Here is a 17,271-nt window from a genome sequence, read left to right as displayed (position 1 = left end):
CAGGTGCTCGTGTCAAAGTAAAAGGGCAATTATCAGAAGTGCATGAAAATGGCACTTCTTGCACCTAAAAAGGAAAGAAATGAAAAACTACATGTGAGAATGGACATGGGGAATCTGTTGAAGGAAACTGGCACCTCTCAGATTTTAATAGAAGCATTTTGGGAAGGGGAGAGGCTCATATAAAAAAAAAAAAGGGTAGAAAAGGGGCACTTATCCGAAGTAAATATGGTACTTATTAGAAGGAACAAGGGACACGTGGTCAAAATAAAAGGGGCACTCTATATCAGAAGAGAAAATTTGCATTTAAGAGAAAGGGAAGGGGGTTCTTATCACCAAGGAAAAGGTACACTTATTAAACAGGAGAAGGGGCACGAGTCAAAGTTAAAAAAAAGGGCAACAATATCAAAGGTGAAAAGGGAAATTTCTCGCACCTGTAAAGACATACTTACCAGAGATAAAAAGAGAGGAAAATGACAGTTATTAGAAAAGAAGAGAGGCATTTGTCCCATATAAAAAGGGGCTTTATGGGCGTACCTGAAAAAGTGGGGGCTCAGTCCTCCCCCCCCCCCTCTCCTCATAGGGAGAACAGCGCCTCTGGCAAAATTATAATGGGCAAAAGTGAGGGGAAAAAACATGCAAATCATGTCATTTCAGCAACATTTGTAGATCACTGGTATCGAATTAGAAACAAACCACATTTGAATTTTATTTGGGGTTTAGCTGCCCCCTCTCAGTCACTGGTTGCCCAATTTGATGAAATAATTGCTCCGTTACATTGATAGGGTGCTATTAAATACCCCCCAAAATAACACTTCTTAAGTGTGTCCTTGGTGTCAAAACAGCCTTCCATTACGCCTACACATCATTGGCCGATATTTAATTTGTAGTGGGGTCGCAGTCATTTCAGGTTTTCATTAAAAACATGTTTTTTTTTTCACGACGATCGTGCCCTTTATGACGATTATATCGTGTGTTTTTTTAACTCCCTTACGGCGGCTATGTCCGGCTGCAGATTGTTACAGTAGGCCTACTGCAACCAGCTTAATTGGCTTATTTCATCTAAATGAGGCCTACATTATTGTTGAGGCAGATCATCTTACGGTTATAATGACGGTAGGCTTACATTTAATGGTATTCTACAGAATTTCAACTTGATTCCATCGAGTAGTCCATCAACAAAATTCACCTGGGATGTAGAAATTTGGTAAAGTCATTTGCAAGGGTCGAAGTTTCGTGACTGATGTACGAAAAGTTAAAATAGCGCAGCCTTCATGCCGGGCCTCATGATCATAAAAATGAGATGTAATAGCTAGAGCGGTAAGCTTTCTCATAATTCAGTCTCATCTTCTGGCTCAAAGATATGTTTATCAAAAGAAAATATTATAAGAAAACTTCCCTTTCAAGACCAAATCTAGTCAGTACCGGGTAACAGTACTAAATACAGGCGCAAATGCAAAACAATAATTATGATTTGTGAGTGATCGGTACTTGGAATGTTTAGGCTTGAACAATTTGAATTTAAAATTTAAAGCGATTAAAAAGGGTTTCTTATTTGAGAACATGAACATGTCAAGTCTTTATGTAGGCGAAAGTACCCTCACTGTGTTTGACTTGTACGATTTACAGATACCATAGAATATTTCAGTTTTAGAAAAATAGAGTAATTTTCCAATTGTTTGCTGCCATCTACGACATATAATTGCACATGAAACATGGCTGGCGAAGGAGAGAGCGTGACTGATGTGGCACAATCTGGACAAGGCTTGACATTCACCCTTGAAGGTATCCTTTTTTTGCCAACCTCAGAATGTGCAAACTGTATTTATTAAAGAGGAGGGAAGCCTACTTCCATATATACCAGGCTACCAACACAGCAGATTATTTAATTCATTGGGTTGATAAAGAATATTCGTGCAATATGTAGTCAATAGAAAATCCATTCATTGAGATGTGTGTACGTGTGTGTGAATGGTGATGGTTGATGAAGAACAAAATTATAGCCTGTGCAGCTGTGCCTGAGCTGTGCCTGTGCTTGTTCGGTTGAATGGTTTGCTTGCTGGATGGCATATGGAGAATTGAATTGTTGATATTGGTCTAGGACAGGGCATTTCGAGAAGTTGGACCTAATCAATTTTTTTTAATGTAATTAACAAAGGATTGATCATTTTTCCTTGTTCTATGAATCTAGGAGTGTTGATCCAATTTTTGTTAGTTTTTTTTCAAGAAATACAAGACTAGATCCAGACTGTTTTTACCTTTTAATTTCATTTTCGTCTACTAAAACTGTTAATGAGTTTTAAAACTCACATTTTTATATGTTTTGAGGATAGATGTTTGAGGTTTCAACAAATAGGGGGGGGGGGGGGGTGTTTGTAACTCTTTGAAAAGCAGGTTATTCTTGAATTTTTGTTTCTCTTGAAAAAGTTTGTAAAATGTTTCCCAAAATTTCAAAAGACAGTCCTTGACTTTGTAATTTCTTCTTAGTCCTGAGCATCATCAAGGAATCCCAGCTGCAGCATGGGCTTCGACATGGTGACTACCAGAGATACAGGTAAATAATCTAACCACGGTAGTCCACAACATGTTAAAGCCCCACTGCAGCTACTTGCGCCCTCTATACAGCCAAAAATGCCTAATCGGTGCCTGGTGGTACCCCATGATGCCCTTTTTCTTATGTTCATTGAGAGCTGATTTGATGAGATAACCACCTGCCAGTGACTACGCAGGGAGGTCTAATACCTCCATGCCAAACTAGTGCAGAGGGGCTTTAAAACGTGTAACACCATTAGGTTTGAATTTTCATTATACAGGTTTGAAAATCAGTGATAGGTTAATGTTCGTTCTCAACCAAATCTGATTTATTTATGAAATATTGTTTATTTATTTAATCAGATATTGTGTTTGAAATGCTTAAAAATAGGGCTTAGAGTGGATCAAAGCACCTTAAAACACAAGCACAAAGAGATGCAGAGATGTGAATTCTGAATAATTTCTTTAAAAATGTTCTATCCACGATTTGAATACACTTACAGACACATCAGCTGCATTTTGTTATGATTTAAAAAAAAGAGACATTTGATAGTATAGAAACATGTTGTATGCATTTTCGTTATCTGCGTTTAAACACATTCCTTTTTTTTTCTGAAAAAAAAAATCACCAATTTTAAAGTGAAATGTTTTTATAAATCTTGCTTTACTGTTTCTGTTTTAGGAGCTACTGTACCCGAAGACTGAGGAGGGTCAGAAAATCGCTCAAGTTCTCGTACGGAAATAGGAACAAATTTGTTAAACGGCAGATCAAGGAAGAAATTGTTAAAGATGTCAGGTAAGAATGATACAGTAATTTTGTTAAAGCTCGAGAGTATTGTATTCTTTGTTATTCTAATATGGGAGAGGCCTTGGTATTTACACACGTCATAAATTAGTTCCTTTGGAGTAGCAATGAATGAACATTTTTTTGTTAAAACATTTATGAAAATAATGTTCATATTATATTTGTTCTTAGGAACCTACTAAAAACAAGCTATGCTTTCCATTAGGTTCCTGTCTCATTTAATAATAATAATAATAATAGTGGCTACTTGTATAGCGCACAGGTCCACCTTTCGGTGCTCATGGCGCTTAGAAAAGAGTACATGTACATGTCATTCTTTTGAATTTACTTTGTCAACTATGTTCTTTATTGTGCAGAAAATTGATATGAATTGGAATAAATTTTGAATCAATAAAAAAATGAAGTCATTAACTTGTTCAAATACAAGCCTGCTGCTTTGTTTAAACGTATTCATTATGAATGTTGTGCTCATAACATGGGTACCTATATAATCAGATTCTATCTTCATATCGGCTTAGGAGTGGTTACAACAAGTTTGTGTCCATTCCAAATTTTTGATTTTTATGTCATGTATAGCAAGTTTTTCGTAATGTTTCCATTTAGCTGGACAAATTTTGAAACCCATTTACACATAACAGCATCATAAAGACCACCGGATGTGTTTTATTAACTGTGCAGCTTAATTACTAGAACTCTTTATTACTTCAAATATCAAATACTAACTTCCTGCTGGTGTCAATGAAAAATTGCTGTTATTAATAAAAAAATAGATCAACAGGTTAAATACTATTGTGATAGTCATAAGTTCTGTTTTCTTTAAAGTTCATGTTCATTTCCAGGACCCATTATGTTTGTGATATCACTCTCGCCTCTTTTTTAGGTTTCTGTACCTGCCCCTGGTCTGTGCCGAGAGGTCCTGGGCCTACGCTATGCAGCTCAAGACGGAGGGAAACACAGAACCCAGGAAGCGCTTCCATGTCATGTCCAGGCTGAGGAAGGCAGTCAAATTTGCTGCAGAGCTGGAGGCCCTCTCTCAGAGCGACAAGTGTGATGCGAGATCCAAGCTTGAAGCAAAGGTGTGTGGTGGTGCAAATGCACTTTCTAATGCTGATACCTGTCAAGCATAGCTCAATGCTTTTTCAATTAAATTCATTCATTGGTTTTATTGACACCCAGGTTAATTGTTTTGAAAGATTAATTTGTTGCATTTTTGTTTTGCAGGCTTACTTTGGATATATGAAAGGAATGGTGCTATTTGAGGAGGAGAAGTGGGAAAACTGCATAGAGACACTAAGTGAAGCCAAGTAAGTCCACATTGCGATATTGACAGACATATAATTTAAGGAAATACCCAAATGACTGGAATTTTAATACACGGCTCGTTGAGAATCCTATCATATTAGATTTCTTGCAAGAGCTTGGGTGCTGAACATCAGCAGAGCCCATGTCAGAAAAATTCAACAATTGGACCGTCACTCTGGGCTTATTCATTTCACCCTGCACCAAAACTTTGAGTATCTCTGTTTCATGAGTGAGTAAATTTATCAATTAACCGTTGCACTCTATTCAAATTTATGGCTGTTTCTACCCATAAGCTCAATGGCAAACTCTAATATCATGCAAGCATATTATCACATCTGTGTGAAAAGCATTAATTAATTTATCCTATGCCAGGCAATTTATGGGGAAGCATATAGGTCGTCAAAAGAATGTGATTACTTTTCTGGTACAGTCAAATCTGTTTTAGGGTCATTCCATGTCAAATCACCCAATGGTTTTAACCCGACCATTTTTTATTTTGATGAAACTTAGTGTACTTGTTGAGTGGGATCTCACAGCACCAAATCCCAAATTTTAGGTCAATCGGGTGAGGGGTTTGGGAGATACGGCCCACCAAATTTTGAGATTTTTTCAAAAATGGGGGTGGCGGGCCTACCTTTGAACCCTTGTATCTCGGGACCTAATGGGTCAATCTTCACGAAATGTGTATTGTTGGAAAGGGTATTCAATAAGGATTCCAAATCTGCCGTCATTTTGAAGATTCGTACATGTTGGGGTACTTTGACCTCTTGACCTCAGATTTGACCTTGAAATTGACCTTGTGGATCACGTAACTTTGACAACATTTTTCATGGGATATAATCTCTGACATGTTCACTAAAACATATAAAAGTTTCAGAGATATAATATTTTTTGTTGAGGAGCAATAAGGATTGAAAGTATCCATGCTCACAGATATTCACAATAAACCCTATTATAATGTATACAATACATGCAATATGCACAGTACAACATACATCTTCCACATGCTTTTTTGTTTTAGGCATATCCATTCTAAATGTCAGCAGTACTTGAATAGAAATAAAATGACAAGTTCATATAGGCCTAAAGGGTTAACAGGATGTATGGTTTTAGGCCTCTGAGTCGGTTCTAGGATAATTACCCCCCTGGAAAATTAACCCTCAGGAAATGTCCCCCCCCCCCCCCAAGGACAAGGACTATCACACCCAGAGGATTATTACCCCCAGAAAATTAGCTCCTAGGACAATCTGTTCCCCCCCCCCCCCCCGAGGACAATTAACCCGAGGACAATTACCCCCCCCCCCCCCTGGAAATTACCCCTCAAGAATAATATTCCCCCCCAAAAAAAATCTGCTTTGATTAAAACCAACTTATTATCAGGATGGACTTCCCCTTTAACGAATAGGGGGGGGGGGGGGTAATTGTCCTTAGAGGGTAGTTTTCAGGGGGGGGGGGAATTTTCCAGGGGGTAATTATCCTAGAACCGAATCAGAGGTCTAAAGCCATACATTCTGTTAACCTTTTAGGCCTACATGAATTTTATTTCTATTCAAGTACTGCTGACATTTAGGATGGATATGACTAAAACAAAAAAGCATGTGGAAGATGTATGTTGTACTGTGCATATTGCATGTATTGTATACATTATAATAGGGTTTATTGTGAATATCTGTGAGTATGGATACTTTCAATCCTTATTGCTCCTAAACAAAAAATATTATATCTCTGAAACTTTTATATGTTTTAGTGAACATGTCAGAGATTACATTTCATGAAAAATGTTGTCAAAGTTACGTGATCCACAAGGTCAATTTCAAGGTCAAATCTGAGGTCAAGAGGTCAAAGTACCCCAACATGTACAAATCTTCAAAATGGCGGCAGATTTGGAATTCTTATTGAATACCCTTTCCAACAATACACATTTTGTGAAGATTGACCCATTAGGTCCCGAGATACAAGGGTTCAAAGGAAGGCCCGCCACCCCCATTTTTGAAAAAATCTCAAAATTTGGTGGGCCGTATCTCCCAAACCCCTCACCCGATTGACCTAAAATTTGGGATTTGGTGCTGTGAGATCACACTCAACAAGTTCACTAAGTTTCATCAAAATAAAAAATGGTCGGGTTAAGATTTTCAGATTTTTTGGGTGATTTGACATGGAATGACCCTTTAGTGACTGACTGTCTACAAAGACCACATTTTATGTTTCCCTTGAAAATGGTTTCTCCTTGAAACATGTACTAAAGGAACCTGTCTACAAAGACCACTTTCTGTGTTTTCTTTTGGGCGGTCACTATAGACTGGTTTGACTGTATTTGGAAAGGGTTGATAATTGTAACTTAACATTCTCCATTTCCTCCCAACTTCTTCCCCAAGGACCATCTATGAAAAATTGGCAAGTGCCCTCAACGAAGAGCAGAGTGCGATCTACCTTCAGCGTGTAGAGGAGATCTCCCCCAGTATACGTTACTGTGCGTACAACATCGGAGATGAGAGCGCAATCAACGATCTGGTAAAGATGAGGCTCAAGTCAGGAGGTCAAATGTCAACCAATATAGATGTAAGTTGTGCCAGGGAAAAAATACATAGGGGCTCAGGCAAACGGGCCCCTGAAATGCCAAAAAGAGCCCCCAAAAGCCAAAAAAGAGCCTCCGAAAATTAGCCCCCCCCCCCCTGAAATTGTTGTGCAGATATTTACAATGGACTTTATAAAGCTTCTTAGCATGGGCGAATGTTTGATCAACACTATAGAAGTTTCAGTCTCTGGGATAAAAAAAACAACAACATTTTTACTAGCTGTTTCAGACTGAAAGAGCTTGAGAGACAGAAAAGAGCCGTTTTTACAACGAGGTTATGTTTATTAAGAGATTCGTTTGTTCGTTCGTGTCTCCTTAGATCAAGATTAATGTAATCTTGATCTTCGGAGTAGTTTATTAAGAGATGCTCGCTGAGACTGAATTCACTGTCAAGGAAATATGGAGGTCTCCAACTTCTTTAATAGCATCGTCTTTACTTTGATGGAAATATGTTAAAGATGTATAAGTTTATCCTCTGGGGATTTCTTCTGTATAATCACATTCTTGATTTATACAGCCTTAACCCTATCTAGCCCAGGGGGGGGGGGGGGGGGCTTTAGAAGCCCCCCCCCCCTCGACATATTTCGCGATAATTTTTTAATGCAAGAAAATCTTGCACTGAAATTTTGTGACTTTTTTCTTTCGAGTCTTGCGCATCTTTTGAAAGAAATTTTTCGAAAATCAGACCTACCATTACAAAGTCACTTGTCCATTTGTCTTTGCATGTGAGCCCAAAAATCGGACTTTCAATTTTTTTGTGTTGTATTATTATTCCAAATGGTCTAACAAATGAATGTAGTGAGAAAGAATGGTTAAATATGAATAATGTCTGATTTATGGGCAAAAATGTGAATTTTATGACCTTATTTGCATAAATGACCATAAATATGCAAATGGGCGAATGTTTGATCAACACTATAGAAGTTTCAGTCTCTGGGATAAAAAAAACAACAACATTTTTACTAGCTGTTTCAGACTGAAAGAGCTTGAGAGACAGAAAAGAGCCGTTTTTACAAAGAGGTTATGTTTATTAAGAGATTCGTTTGTTCGTTCGTGTCTCCTTAGATCAAGATTAATGTAAATCTTGATTTTCGGAGTAGTTTATTAAGAGATGCTCGCTGAGACTGAATTCACTGTCAAGGAAATATGGAGGCCTCCAACTTCTTTAATAGCATCGTCTTTACTTTGATGGAAATATGTTAAAGATGTATAAGTTTATCCTCTGGGGATTTCTTCTGTATAATCACATTCTTGATTTATACAGCCTTAACCCTATCTAGCCCGGGGGGGGGGGGGGGGGGGGCTTTAGAAGCCCCCCCCCCCTCGACATATTTCGCGATAATTTTTTAATGCAAGAAAATCTTGCACTGAAATTTTGTGACTTTTTTCTTTCGAGTCTTGCGCATCTTTTGAAAGAAATTTTTCGAAAATCAGACCTACCATTACAAAGTCACTTGTCCATTTGTCTTTGCATATGAGCCCAAAAATCGGACTTTCAATTTTTTTGTGTTGTATTATTATTCCAAATGGTCTAACAAATGAATGTAGTGAGAAAGAATGGTTAAATATGAATAATGTCTGATTTATGGGCAAAAATGTGAATTTTATGACCTTATTTGCATAAATGACCATAAATATGCAAATGAGTGAATTTTTCAAAAAATTGAAAATACCATAGTATTCTTTACACTTCATTTGATATGTATGTAAATTTTCTCGACGATCGGTCATCTCACGGCCGAGATCATAGGGGGGGGGGGGCCTTGGAAGCCCCCCCCCCCCCCCCCCCCCCGGGCTATGCAGTTTCTAAATAGCCCGGGCTAAATAGGGTTAAGAGTCAATCTCTCGTTCATTTTCAACGTTGATGAAAGTACATCTCCACTTTTCTGTTTGTTAAAGTTGTAAAGAATAATATATATCTTTAATATATAGATTTGAACTTATTCCATCACATTTTCAACTACCGGTAAATCCATATAAAATTTATTTTGAAAATATTTAAAGAATCTTACCTCCTTTCCTTCTTCAGAGTCTTCTTGCCCAGACTAGAGAGAAACAAGCAGCGACCCTTAGCGAGGTCACCTGGAGAGGGCGCACTGTACCAGTTAGAAACGAGCAAGTCCGAGCATTCCTTCTGACATGCCAGGAGAACGAGCAACAGGTTTCATCTGAGATCACAGACTCCGAGAGCAAGGTGTCTGTCTATGAGAGTCTTCTCATGCAGTGCAAAGATTCCCTGCAGATTATACGGGAAGAACTTAAAGCAGATCCAGTAAGTTATTCACAAACTTTACTCCACTGATTTATATTTAATACCAGACTACTATGAAAGTCAGCAATCCGGAGTACCAAAGTCCTGATCCAAGGGAATCGCTCATAAAGATTAATGTCTTACTAAAAAGCACAAGCACATCTACCTGGGTTTTGAACCCATGACATCCTGGTTGCAAGACAACTGCTTTACCACTGAGCCATTACAAGGCAGTTTGATAAAAGCAGCAGGCAGGCCACGTCTCCATCACCCAATACTTGCACACTACCAGGACCCCGTCTTACAAAGAATCGATATCAATCGCAACTTATTTTGGGTTGATATCATTCGTAGCTATGTACATAAGAGATAGGAGACTGCAGACATGCGATTGATTTGGATCAATCGTAACTCTTTGTAAGACGGGGCCCTGTCTTACAAAGAGTTGTTATCAATCGCAACTTATTTGTGATTGAAACAATGTACATAAGAGATAGGAGACTGTAAACTTGCGATTGAGTGGAGGACTTGATAACTCTTTGTAAGACAGGGCCCAGAATGTAACATTGTTATCACTTTCCCCCGATTGCATTCCAGAATGCCAAAGCTAAAGGCCAGCGGCAGGACGGCCCTGTATCCACCACCCAATACCTGCATACATACCTCACGTACATCCGCCTGACCAGGACGATAGAACGTAACATCCTGCTGGCGGAGACCCTCAAGGCTAACCTACAGACGAGGGAGGACGGAGGAGAGCAGGAGAGTGCCAATCAGAAGCGGACCAAACCTCAAGATCTGATCAGGTTATGTGATATTATCTTACAGGTGAGTTGGTTGTATAAATAATAATAATAATAATATTCCTCTTTTATTATAGTGCTTAATACAAATGTCTCTAAGCGCTTTACAGATATGCTATTACCCCAGTCATCGGATTCAATACTTGCCCGCACACACTGTGTGCACAATCTCCACTCCCATAGGAACATTCCAGCCATAGCACGTTACTTATGATTGGATAGTGAGGTTGTCTCAATTATGTTGCTAAGTAAACCAAGTGGTGCCAAACCACGCATCCTGAACAGATGCAATTTAGTATAATAGACATATGTTTCAGATTAATTTTATTTAAAAATTGATCAGTAAGAGTGCTGCTATACAGGTTTAGCCGGAGGGTACAGAAACTGTCTACCAGATAAGTCAGAATACCAATAGTTTTATTACTTTTTTAAGGTAGCTTACGATAAGCTACCTTAGTGTCTGACTCTTGTTAGTGTGTTTGGTCTTATTCATAAATTATCACACGGTAACTGATATTCGTCAGAATTGAAATCACATATAATACTGTATTACATGTTCGTACTTGTTATTAAGTCATCACTCCATACAAAAGAACTGATGATTGGTTGGTTTGTTTTACCAGATTGCTATGAAAGAATGTGTAATACTTGTAAGTAAGCAACCATGGGACTGATGGCTTAAAATCCTCGCCGAGGGGCTTGGTGATAAGGATTATTAAGTTCTTACTAGCACATCGACGTGGACCACCCTGTTGCTCTACCACTGCTCTACCACTGACCATGTCTGCTCTTCATGCCTGATATGTTATTGAAATGTTTTTTTCTTTCTGTATTCTCCAGAATCTCTCAGAAATTCCCCAACTGCCTGGCTTAGAAGGTGATGTAGAATTGCAACAAGAAGTAGAAGCTAAAACATTAAAATTCAAGGCATACAGGTGAGTAATGTTCTCTTTCCTGGGCCCGTTGCGTAAAACTTACCATTGAAGGTAACTTTGCCATTAATTGCAACTACCATGTTAACAGGGCTTAACAGCCAATCAAAATCAAGGTTTTCATGGTAGTCACCATTGATGGCAAAGTTACCATCAATGTAAGTTTTGTGCAACGGGCCCAGGTCTTTTACTAAGTTATCTTTTTAGTCATCTTTAAATGAACTAGAAAGAAAGTTGTTTGATTATTAGTATTAATTAGTGTTAAGAAAAGATGTATAAATGTTTGTTTTGAAGACTGCAAGGGATATACAGCATTTATTCATACCTGCTTAACAGTCAAATCAAAGATTAATGCCATACTGAAGAATATTTATGTACTCTTGTACCTGAAATACTCCAGAGTTGTAGGATTTTTTGACACGACAAATTTCAATTTTGAACTTTAAAAGAAGATTTAGTTATATCTAGTCTTGTTATCGTGAAAGTAATCTGGATATATATATCTACCTCAGTTGTTCAATTGCAGTGTTGTGGCAGCTGTATTTATCTCGTTGCAATGTTGTGAAACCTTTTGTTAACTTTTTGTTTGTTTAATTCTTTGAACAGGTGTTTCTACCTCGCCCAGTCTTACAGCCAAGCCAAGAAATGGACGGAAGCAGCAGCGTTGTTTGAGCGGGCGATGTCAAGAGCAGAGTCTTCCAGGAAAGAATGGAAAGCTATCAAATCAATATCTGTCAAGGTAGGAACAACATTTATATATGATAACATATGATAATGTGTTTGGAGCCAGAAGGGCATTAACTCGTATCAGTTGACACTGAGTTAACCCCCTTCTTGCTCCAAACAAAGATATTGGCTCTCTGTAGCCATAAGGCCATTATTTCATTTTCTGTAACTTTGTATGCCTCCGCTACAAACTAGCCGGAGGCGTCTGTACGTCCCGTTCTTGTGATTGCATTATCTTAAGAATGGATGGATGGATTCCCGCCAAACTTAGGTCATGTATGTATCTTGCAGAGCCAATGAACTGATTAGATTTTAGGGTCATGAGGTCAAAGGTCAAAAGTCGTGGGGCTCATAATGTATTCAAAAATAGCTTGTGATGGCAAGAGGTGTCTATCCTGCGTTGGGCTTGTACAGATCAAATAATACTTTTAAAAATCTTTGTTCGTGAAAAAAAGCCAATCAATTATAATATCCTGTTCATTATCAGGCCTATCACATGATAGAACATCTTTATGCGCTTCCAAAAGACGTTGGATATTATTACCCTGGTTTTAGCTAAGGCATCAGTTGCTCTTGATGCTTTCAAGGAATAAATTCTATCAGGTACCCACTTACTGCATCTGGGCTGAGTGTGGCAAATGCAGATTAGTGTCTTGTGAAATGATGTTAGCATCTTGGTAGGGAAGTAAAAGCTCACAAATTATTTGTCACCTTTCCGTAAACACAACCTTCTCTTTACCCTCTTCCATGCTGTAGTCAGCAAATCTATCCATCTATCAAGGTCTCTGAGCTCCGTAGTTGATTGCAGCATTTTCCCACACATCTCTCTTGCAAGTGATGAAAATATCTTGAAAGACCTTCAATGTGGTTATTCAAATATACGCTCTGATGCACACATATAATATTCATGCTTTGTCAGTTTTTTCTTAGCCATTTCTTAGTCATGGGGTCTTAGGATATAGCTTTTTTTATGCCTCTGCTACAAAGAAGCGGAGGCATTATGGTTTCTGGTTGTCCCGTTCTCCTGATCGCATTATCTCAAGAACCGATTGACAGCCAAACTTAAGTAATGTATGTATCTTACAGAGCTAATGAATTGATTAGGTTTTGGGTTCATAAGTTCAGTCTTTAGGTCCAAATGAATGGAATGAATGCAATCCAAAGCGATTTTTGACAAAAATTGTACAAATAGAGAAGATCGGAGTAAATGGTTCTCTCTTTACTCTCTTGTAAAGTGAAATAATTGAGTTAGAGCTGGTATATAATAGGGGTAGACAGCTAGTAGTATGACGTGGTTTACAGTATTTTTGAATTTGTCTATCTTTTAGGCGGAGTTGACTGAATTGGATGAGCTAATACAACAAATAAATGGTGTCAAGTACTCTGCTCATGCTGCTTCCATATTAGGTAAGAAATCACTCTCTGTCAGGATGCCAGAGTGGTTAAGTCTTCACATTTATAAAACCATATTGGCCAAAAAGATTAGGATGTTGATATTGATCTTTGATAGTTAAAAATATCAGTATTAGGCCTTTTAAAAAAAGATGTTGTATTGCCCTTTGCGACCGACCCAAAAATCTTGAAATCTACAATCAGGTTTTTTTAAAAGGTTTTTCTTTAATTTTTTTTTAGAAAAAAAGTATTTTTAGCATTCAAAACTGATATATACCAGCCCAAAGAGGAATTTCTTTTTTTTAAGTAAAAAAAAAGAAGAAGATTTCCATCCGACCAACCCATGTTTTGGCACCTAAAGGGCAATACACTATCTTCTTTTTTTAGGCCTTATAGTGTCATTTGAGAATGTAGTGTTTCATGTACAGATTTTTTAAAAACTTTCTGAAGAGATGATTTACAGTGTAATGTTAAATGTACATGTAGCGTTTCAGATGAAATTATATCATTGACTTTATTTGGAACTTTTCCTAGTTATTTGTAGTGCACACATCCTTCAAAGTTATTAACCCTAAACTACCAATTTCACATAAAAAATAAATAAAGGAAATTTGTTAATTGATATTTTGATTCCATTTGTAGTAATTGACTTACATTACAGAATCTTTAAAAAGATTTGAATGCTTGACATGTTCAATTTAATTTCATGTACTTTTGCATGTAGCTTACTCTGCATAAGTTTAATCTGTTGGGACCACAAAAAAGGAAAGTTTGACTTAGAAAGTGTAATCTTGACTTGAAAAGTGTAAATAACTCATCTTTTGCATGTTTTGGTCAGAATAATTAATGTGTCTCAGAGAAAACTGAACTTGTGCAGAATTAACTGTACATCCATGCAGTGACAACTGTAATGTCGTGGAAACTTCATTTGCTTGTGATTTGTGTAAGTTGCACGGTCGTATATTGTGTGTACTGCAAGACAAAGTGGATTGACCTCACCCCCTCCCCCCATATTCCTTTCAACCTTAGATTCATCCGAGGTCAACGAGAGCATGGCCAAGCTCAACATCACCGCATCGTCATCGTCCGACACCTCCAGACCGGTCAGCGAGCGTCTGGGCGACTACCGCCCGGCCTCCGAGGTGGACCCTACCAAGCCTAACCTTGTGGCCTTCCCGCCAGCCTTCAAACCTGTACCATGCAAGCCTCTCTTCTTTGACATTGCCCTCAACCATCTAGAGTTCCCGTCGTTGGAGGATAAACTCGAGACTAACAAGGCGGCCAACGCGAAGGGTGGTATCGGAGGCTTCCTCTCGGGCTGGTGGGGTGGGGGTAAGAAATGAGGTTAGAGATAGGAAAAGATATATGACATTTTTTTGGTTAGGAGTAGATTTTCAGGGTTTTGTCTTCATTTCTTTTTAATTCAATTTTGATGATCCTTATTAGTTCACTACTTGAAATCTAGATTAAATCTATAGAAATGAAGAGAAGTAAGTTGTCCCTGGTGGGGAGTTATCCTAGATCTGGGCCCCGTTTCATAAAACTTGTTATCTATAACAAGTGCTAAATTTCTATGACAAATTTGCTCTCAGCCAATCAGACGCCATGATTTCAGTAGCTTATAACAGTAGCCCGAACTTGTTATTGATATCAAGTTTTATGAAACAGGGCTCAGCTTCACCATACCTTAGGATCAAGGAACTCTTGTATAAGGAGACCATCTCACACATTTAGATCAAAGAACATTATAGAAGAACAAAATTCTCTTTGTTCATTTACTTATTTTGTCCTGTGGTGCTTACTTGTTTCTGTTCAAACGTTGCATGTTAATAAAGGAATACCCTGTGATGAAAAAATTTGCAGTATCTATTCCATTGTCAACAGATTATTCGGCTTGACAATTTGACTTGTTCAATCCATAAATCTACAATTTCTTGCAGTTAATTAAACTGCACCTATACTTGTATGTTATAGTGGTTTATTGCCATGTGGTCTACTACCAGTTTGTCTACTAGTCTACTTCACAATCAGTCTATTCTTGTATGGTCTACTATCCATATGGTCTAATAATAATTTTGTCTACTTATCCTTTGGTTTAATGACCATTTAGGGTAATAGTCATTTTATCTAATTTCCAATAAGTTTACTATCCATTTGGTCGTTTGCTCATTTAGCCTAATTTCCAGTCAGTCTAATTCCTATTTGGTTTACTATCCATATGGTCTAATGATAGTAATCATCAAATGATTAGACCTAAGGGATGGTAGACGAAACGGGCATTATACAAACTGGTAATGAGACCAACTGGCTATTAGACTTAATGCACAAAAGACCAAATGACTATTGGCTTAAATGGTAATAAGACCAAATGATATTAGACCATGTGGATGGATAGTAGGGACTGGGTGCAGACCATATGGGAATAGACCAATTGGGTAGTAGACAAACTGGCTGTAGACCAAATGGCAACTCACTGCTATAGTTTGACCATTCCAGTATAAAAAAGGAGTATACATTAACATTGTTACATAGTCAGGCATCTGTTATCACTGTGCATTAAACAATCAACAACAATTGCATATGGGGATCTATGATTAATTTTGAAGTCATCTGATTCAAGAAATTTGTACAAAATTTGACAAAAGAAATTCAATGTGTAGTTACAAAATTCCTTTTTGGTTAACATCTTGTATTATGCTCTTAAATCAAGTGCATGTAATTTATGTTGGATATGACAAGAGAAGTTTATTACCAGTAAATGGCTGTATTTTTCATTTCAATACAACAAAATATTCTGCAGTCATGACAAACTAGAATTGGATGTGTTTATTAGAGCATGAAATATTTGTTTTAAAAGGTTTTAACACATTCCTTAATTATTTAATCTTGATTTTTTAGAATTCACTGATACTATTAAAAGTAATTAATTTTTAATTGTTATATCATTTTTCAATCTTAATGTCTGTCTGAATAGAAATTCCATGACTCTAGCAAAAGCATTTTTTTTTTCTTTCTTTTCTTTTTCATAAGAGTAAAATGAAATAAAATGAAAAGGCGACTACCTGGAATGCTCCCCAGGAAGTGGAGAATGTGTACTATAATGTACTAAGAATAGTAATTGCATCCAGTTATCCGGTAATGATAATACTGTAAGCGTCAGTCAATGGTAAAGTGCTATATAAGAGACCGGTATCATTACTATTTTTATTATTATTATTATCATCATCATATTGAAGTTGACTGCTAAGCCTACATTAGGCTTAAAACCAATGCAGTATTTTACTTGTGATCATAAGAAGAAGAGATTAATTGCACACGATATATTATCTTTTTCCTGCCTGTAAGAAGATGCTTCGGTCATATACTGTTTGTACATGTATCGTAAATGGCAGAATTGGCTTCTTTTTTTTTCTCTTTACATTTACAATGTTGTACAATGTACATATTCTTCCTGACAAATAGTGCAGTTTGAAACTAATATTTCACCCAAAGCCGCCAACAACTTCAAATAGTTTTGAACATATTTTGTTGCATGTTTATTTGTTATTTCTTTTCTCTTTGTCTATAGATATTTTATGATTTGTTAGGCATAGAAATCTTTCTCACAAGAGAATATGAAACTTTTATTGGTTCATTCTTAACTACGTGTACATGTAAAGTGATTGATTTTAGTCAGATACTGTCAAATGCAATTCTGTGACAGTATGTTTTAATGAAATATGTTCTCTTCTCTATCTATATATCATGCCTAATAAATGTTCTTCATTATTCTCTATTACAAAACTGAGTTGTCATGATTTTTCTTTGCCATTATTAGGTGGTCTGTCTTCTTCGACAGATTTTCGTGTATAAGATAACTCAAGATCGTTACAGCCAATTTCTTTCACGTATATGTATAAGCAACATTTTCAAGTTCATCAGGTCATTGTGACGTCATCCAGGTGCCATTTTGTGGA

The 17,271-nt window shown here is 37.3% G+C and overlaps 1 protein-coding gene across 1 annotated transcript; it reads left to right on the top strand.

The window, feature by feature from the left end:
- Positions 1 to 1,669: 1,669 nt before the first annotated feature.
- On the top strand, positions 1,670 to 17,098 carry LOC582434 (signal recognition particle subunit SRP68). The gene is made up of 12 exons (XM_003725384.3): positions 1,670 to 1,782; positions 2,485 to 2,551; positions 3,212 to 3,325; positions 4,215 to 4,410; positions 4,556 to 4,638; positions 7,012 to 7,195; positions 9,241 to 9,483; positions 10,060 to 10,290; positions 11,106 to 11,200; positions 11,804 to 11,936; positions 13,252 to 13,330; positions 14,345 to 17,098. The coding sequence occupies exons 1-12, from the start codon at positions 1,713 to 1,715 to the stop codon at positions 14,656 to 14,658; spliced, it is 1,809 nt and encodes a 602-aa protein (XP_003725432.3). The 5' UTR covers positions 1,670 to 1,712; the 3' UTR covers positions 14,659 to 17,098.
- Positions 17,099 to 17,271: the final 173 nt, after the last annotated feature.

Source organism: Strongylocentrotus purpuratus, unplaced genomic scaffold (genome assembly GCF_000002235.5).
Source record: "Strongylocentrotus purpuratus isolate Spur 01 unplaced genomic scaffold, Spur_5.0 spur5_scaffold_14, whole genome shotgun sequence".
Lineage (NCBI taxonomy): Eukaryota > Metazoa > Echinodermata > Echinoidea > Camarodonta > Strongylocentrotidae > Strongylocentrotus > Strongylocentrotus purpuratus.
This window is presented reverse-complemented; position numbering and strand designations above follow the sequence as displayed.

What these genes read in the sequence shown, in the direction of transcription:
- LOC582434 (XM_003725384.3), top strand. Translation starts at nt 1,713, where the DNA reads ATGGCTGGCGAAGGAGAGAGCGTGACTGATGTGGCACAATCTGGACAA. An exon ending in AAATGTCAACCAATATAGAT is followed by an intron (nt 7,196 to 9,240) that starts GTAAGTTGTGCC and finishes TTCCTTCTTCAG; the next exon opens with AGTCTTCTTGCCCAGACTAG. An exon ending in TCAAATCAATATCTGTCAAG is followed by an intron (nt 11,937 to 13,251) that starts GTAGGAACAACA and finishes TCTATCTTTTAG; the next exon opens with GCGGAGTTGACTGAATTGGA.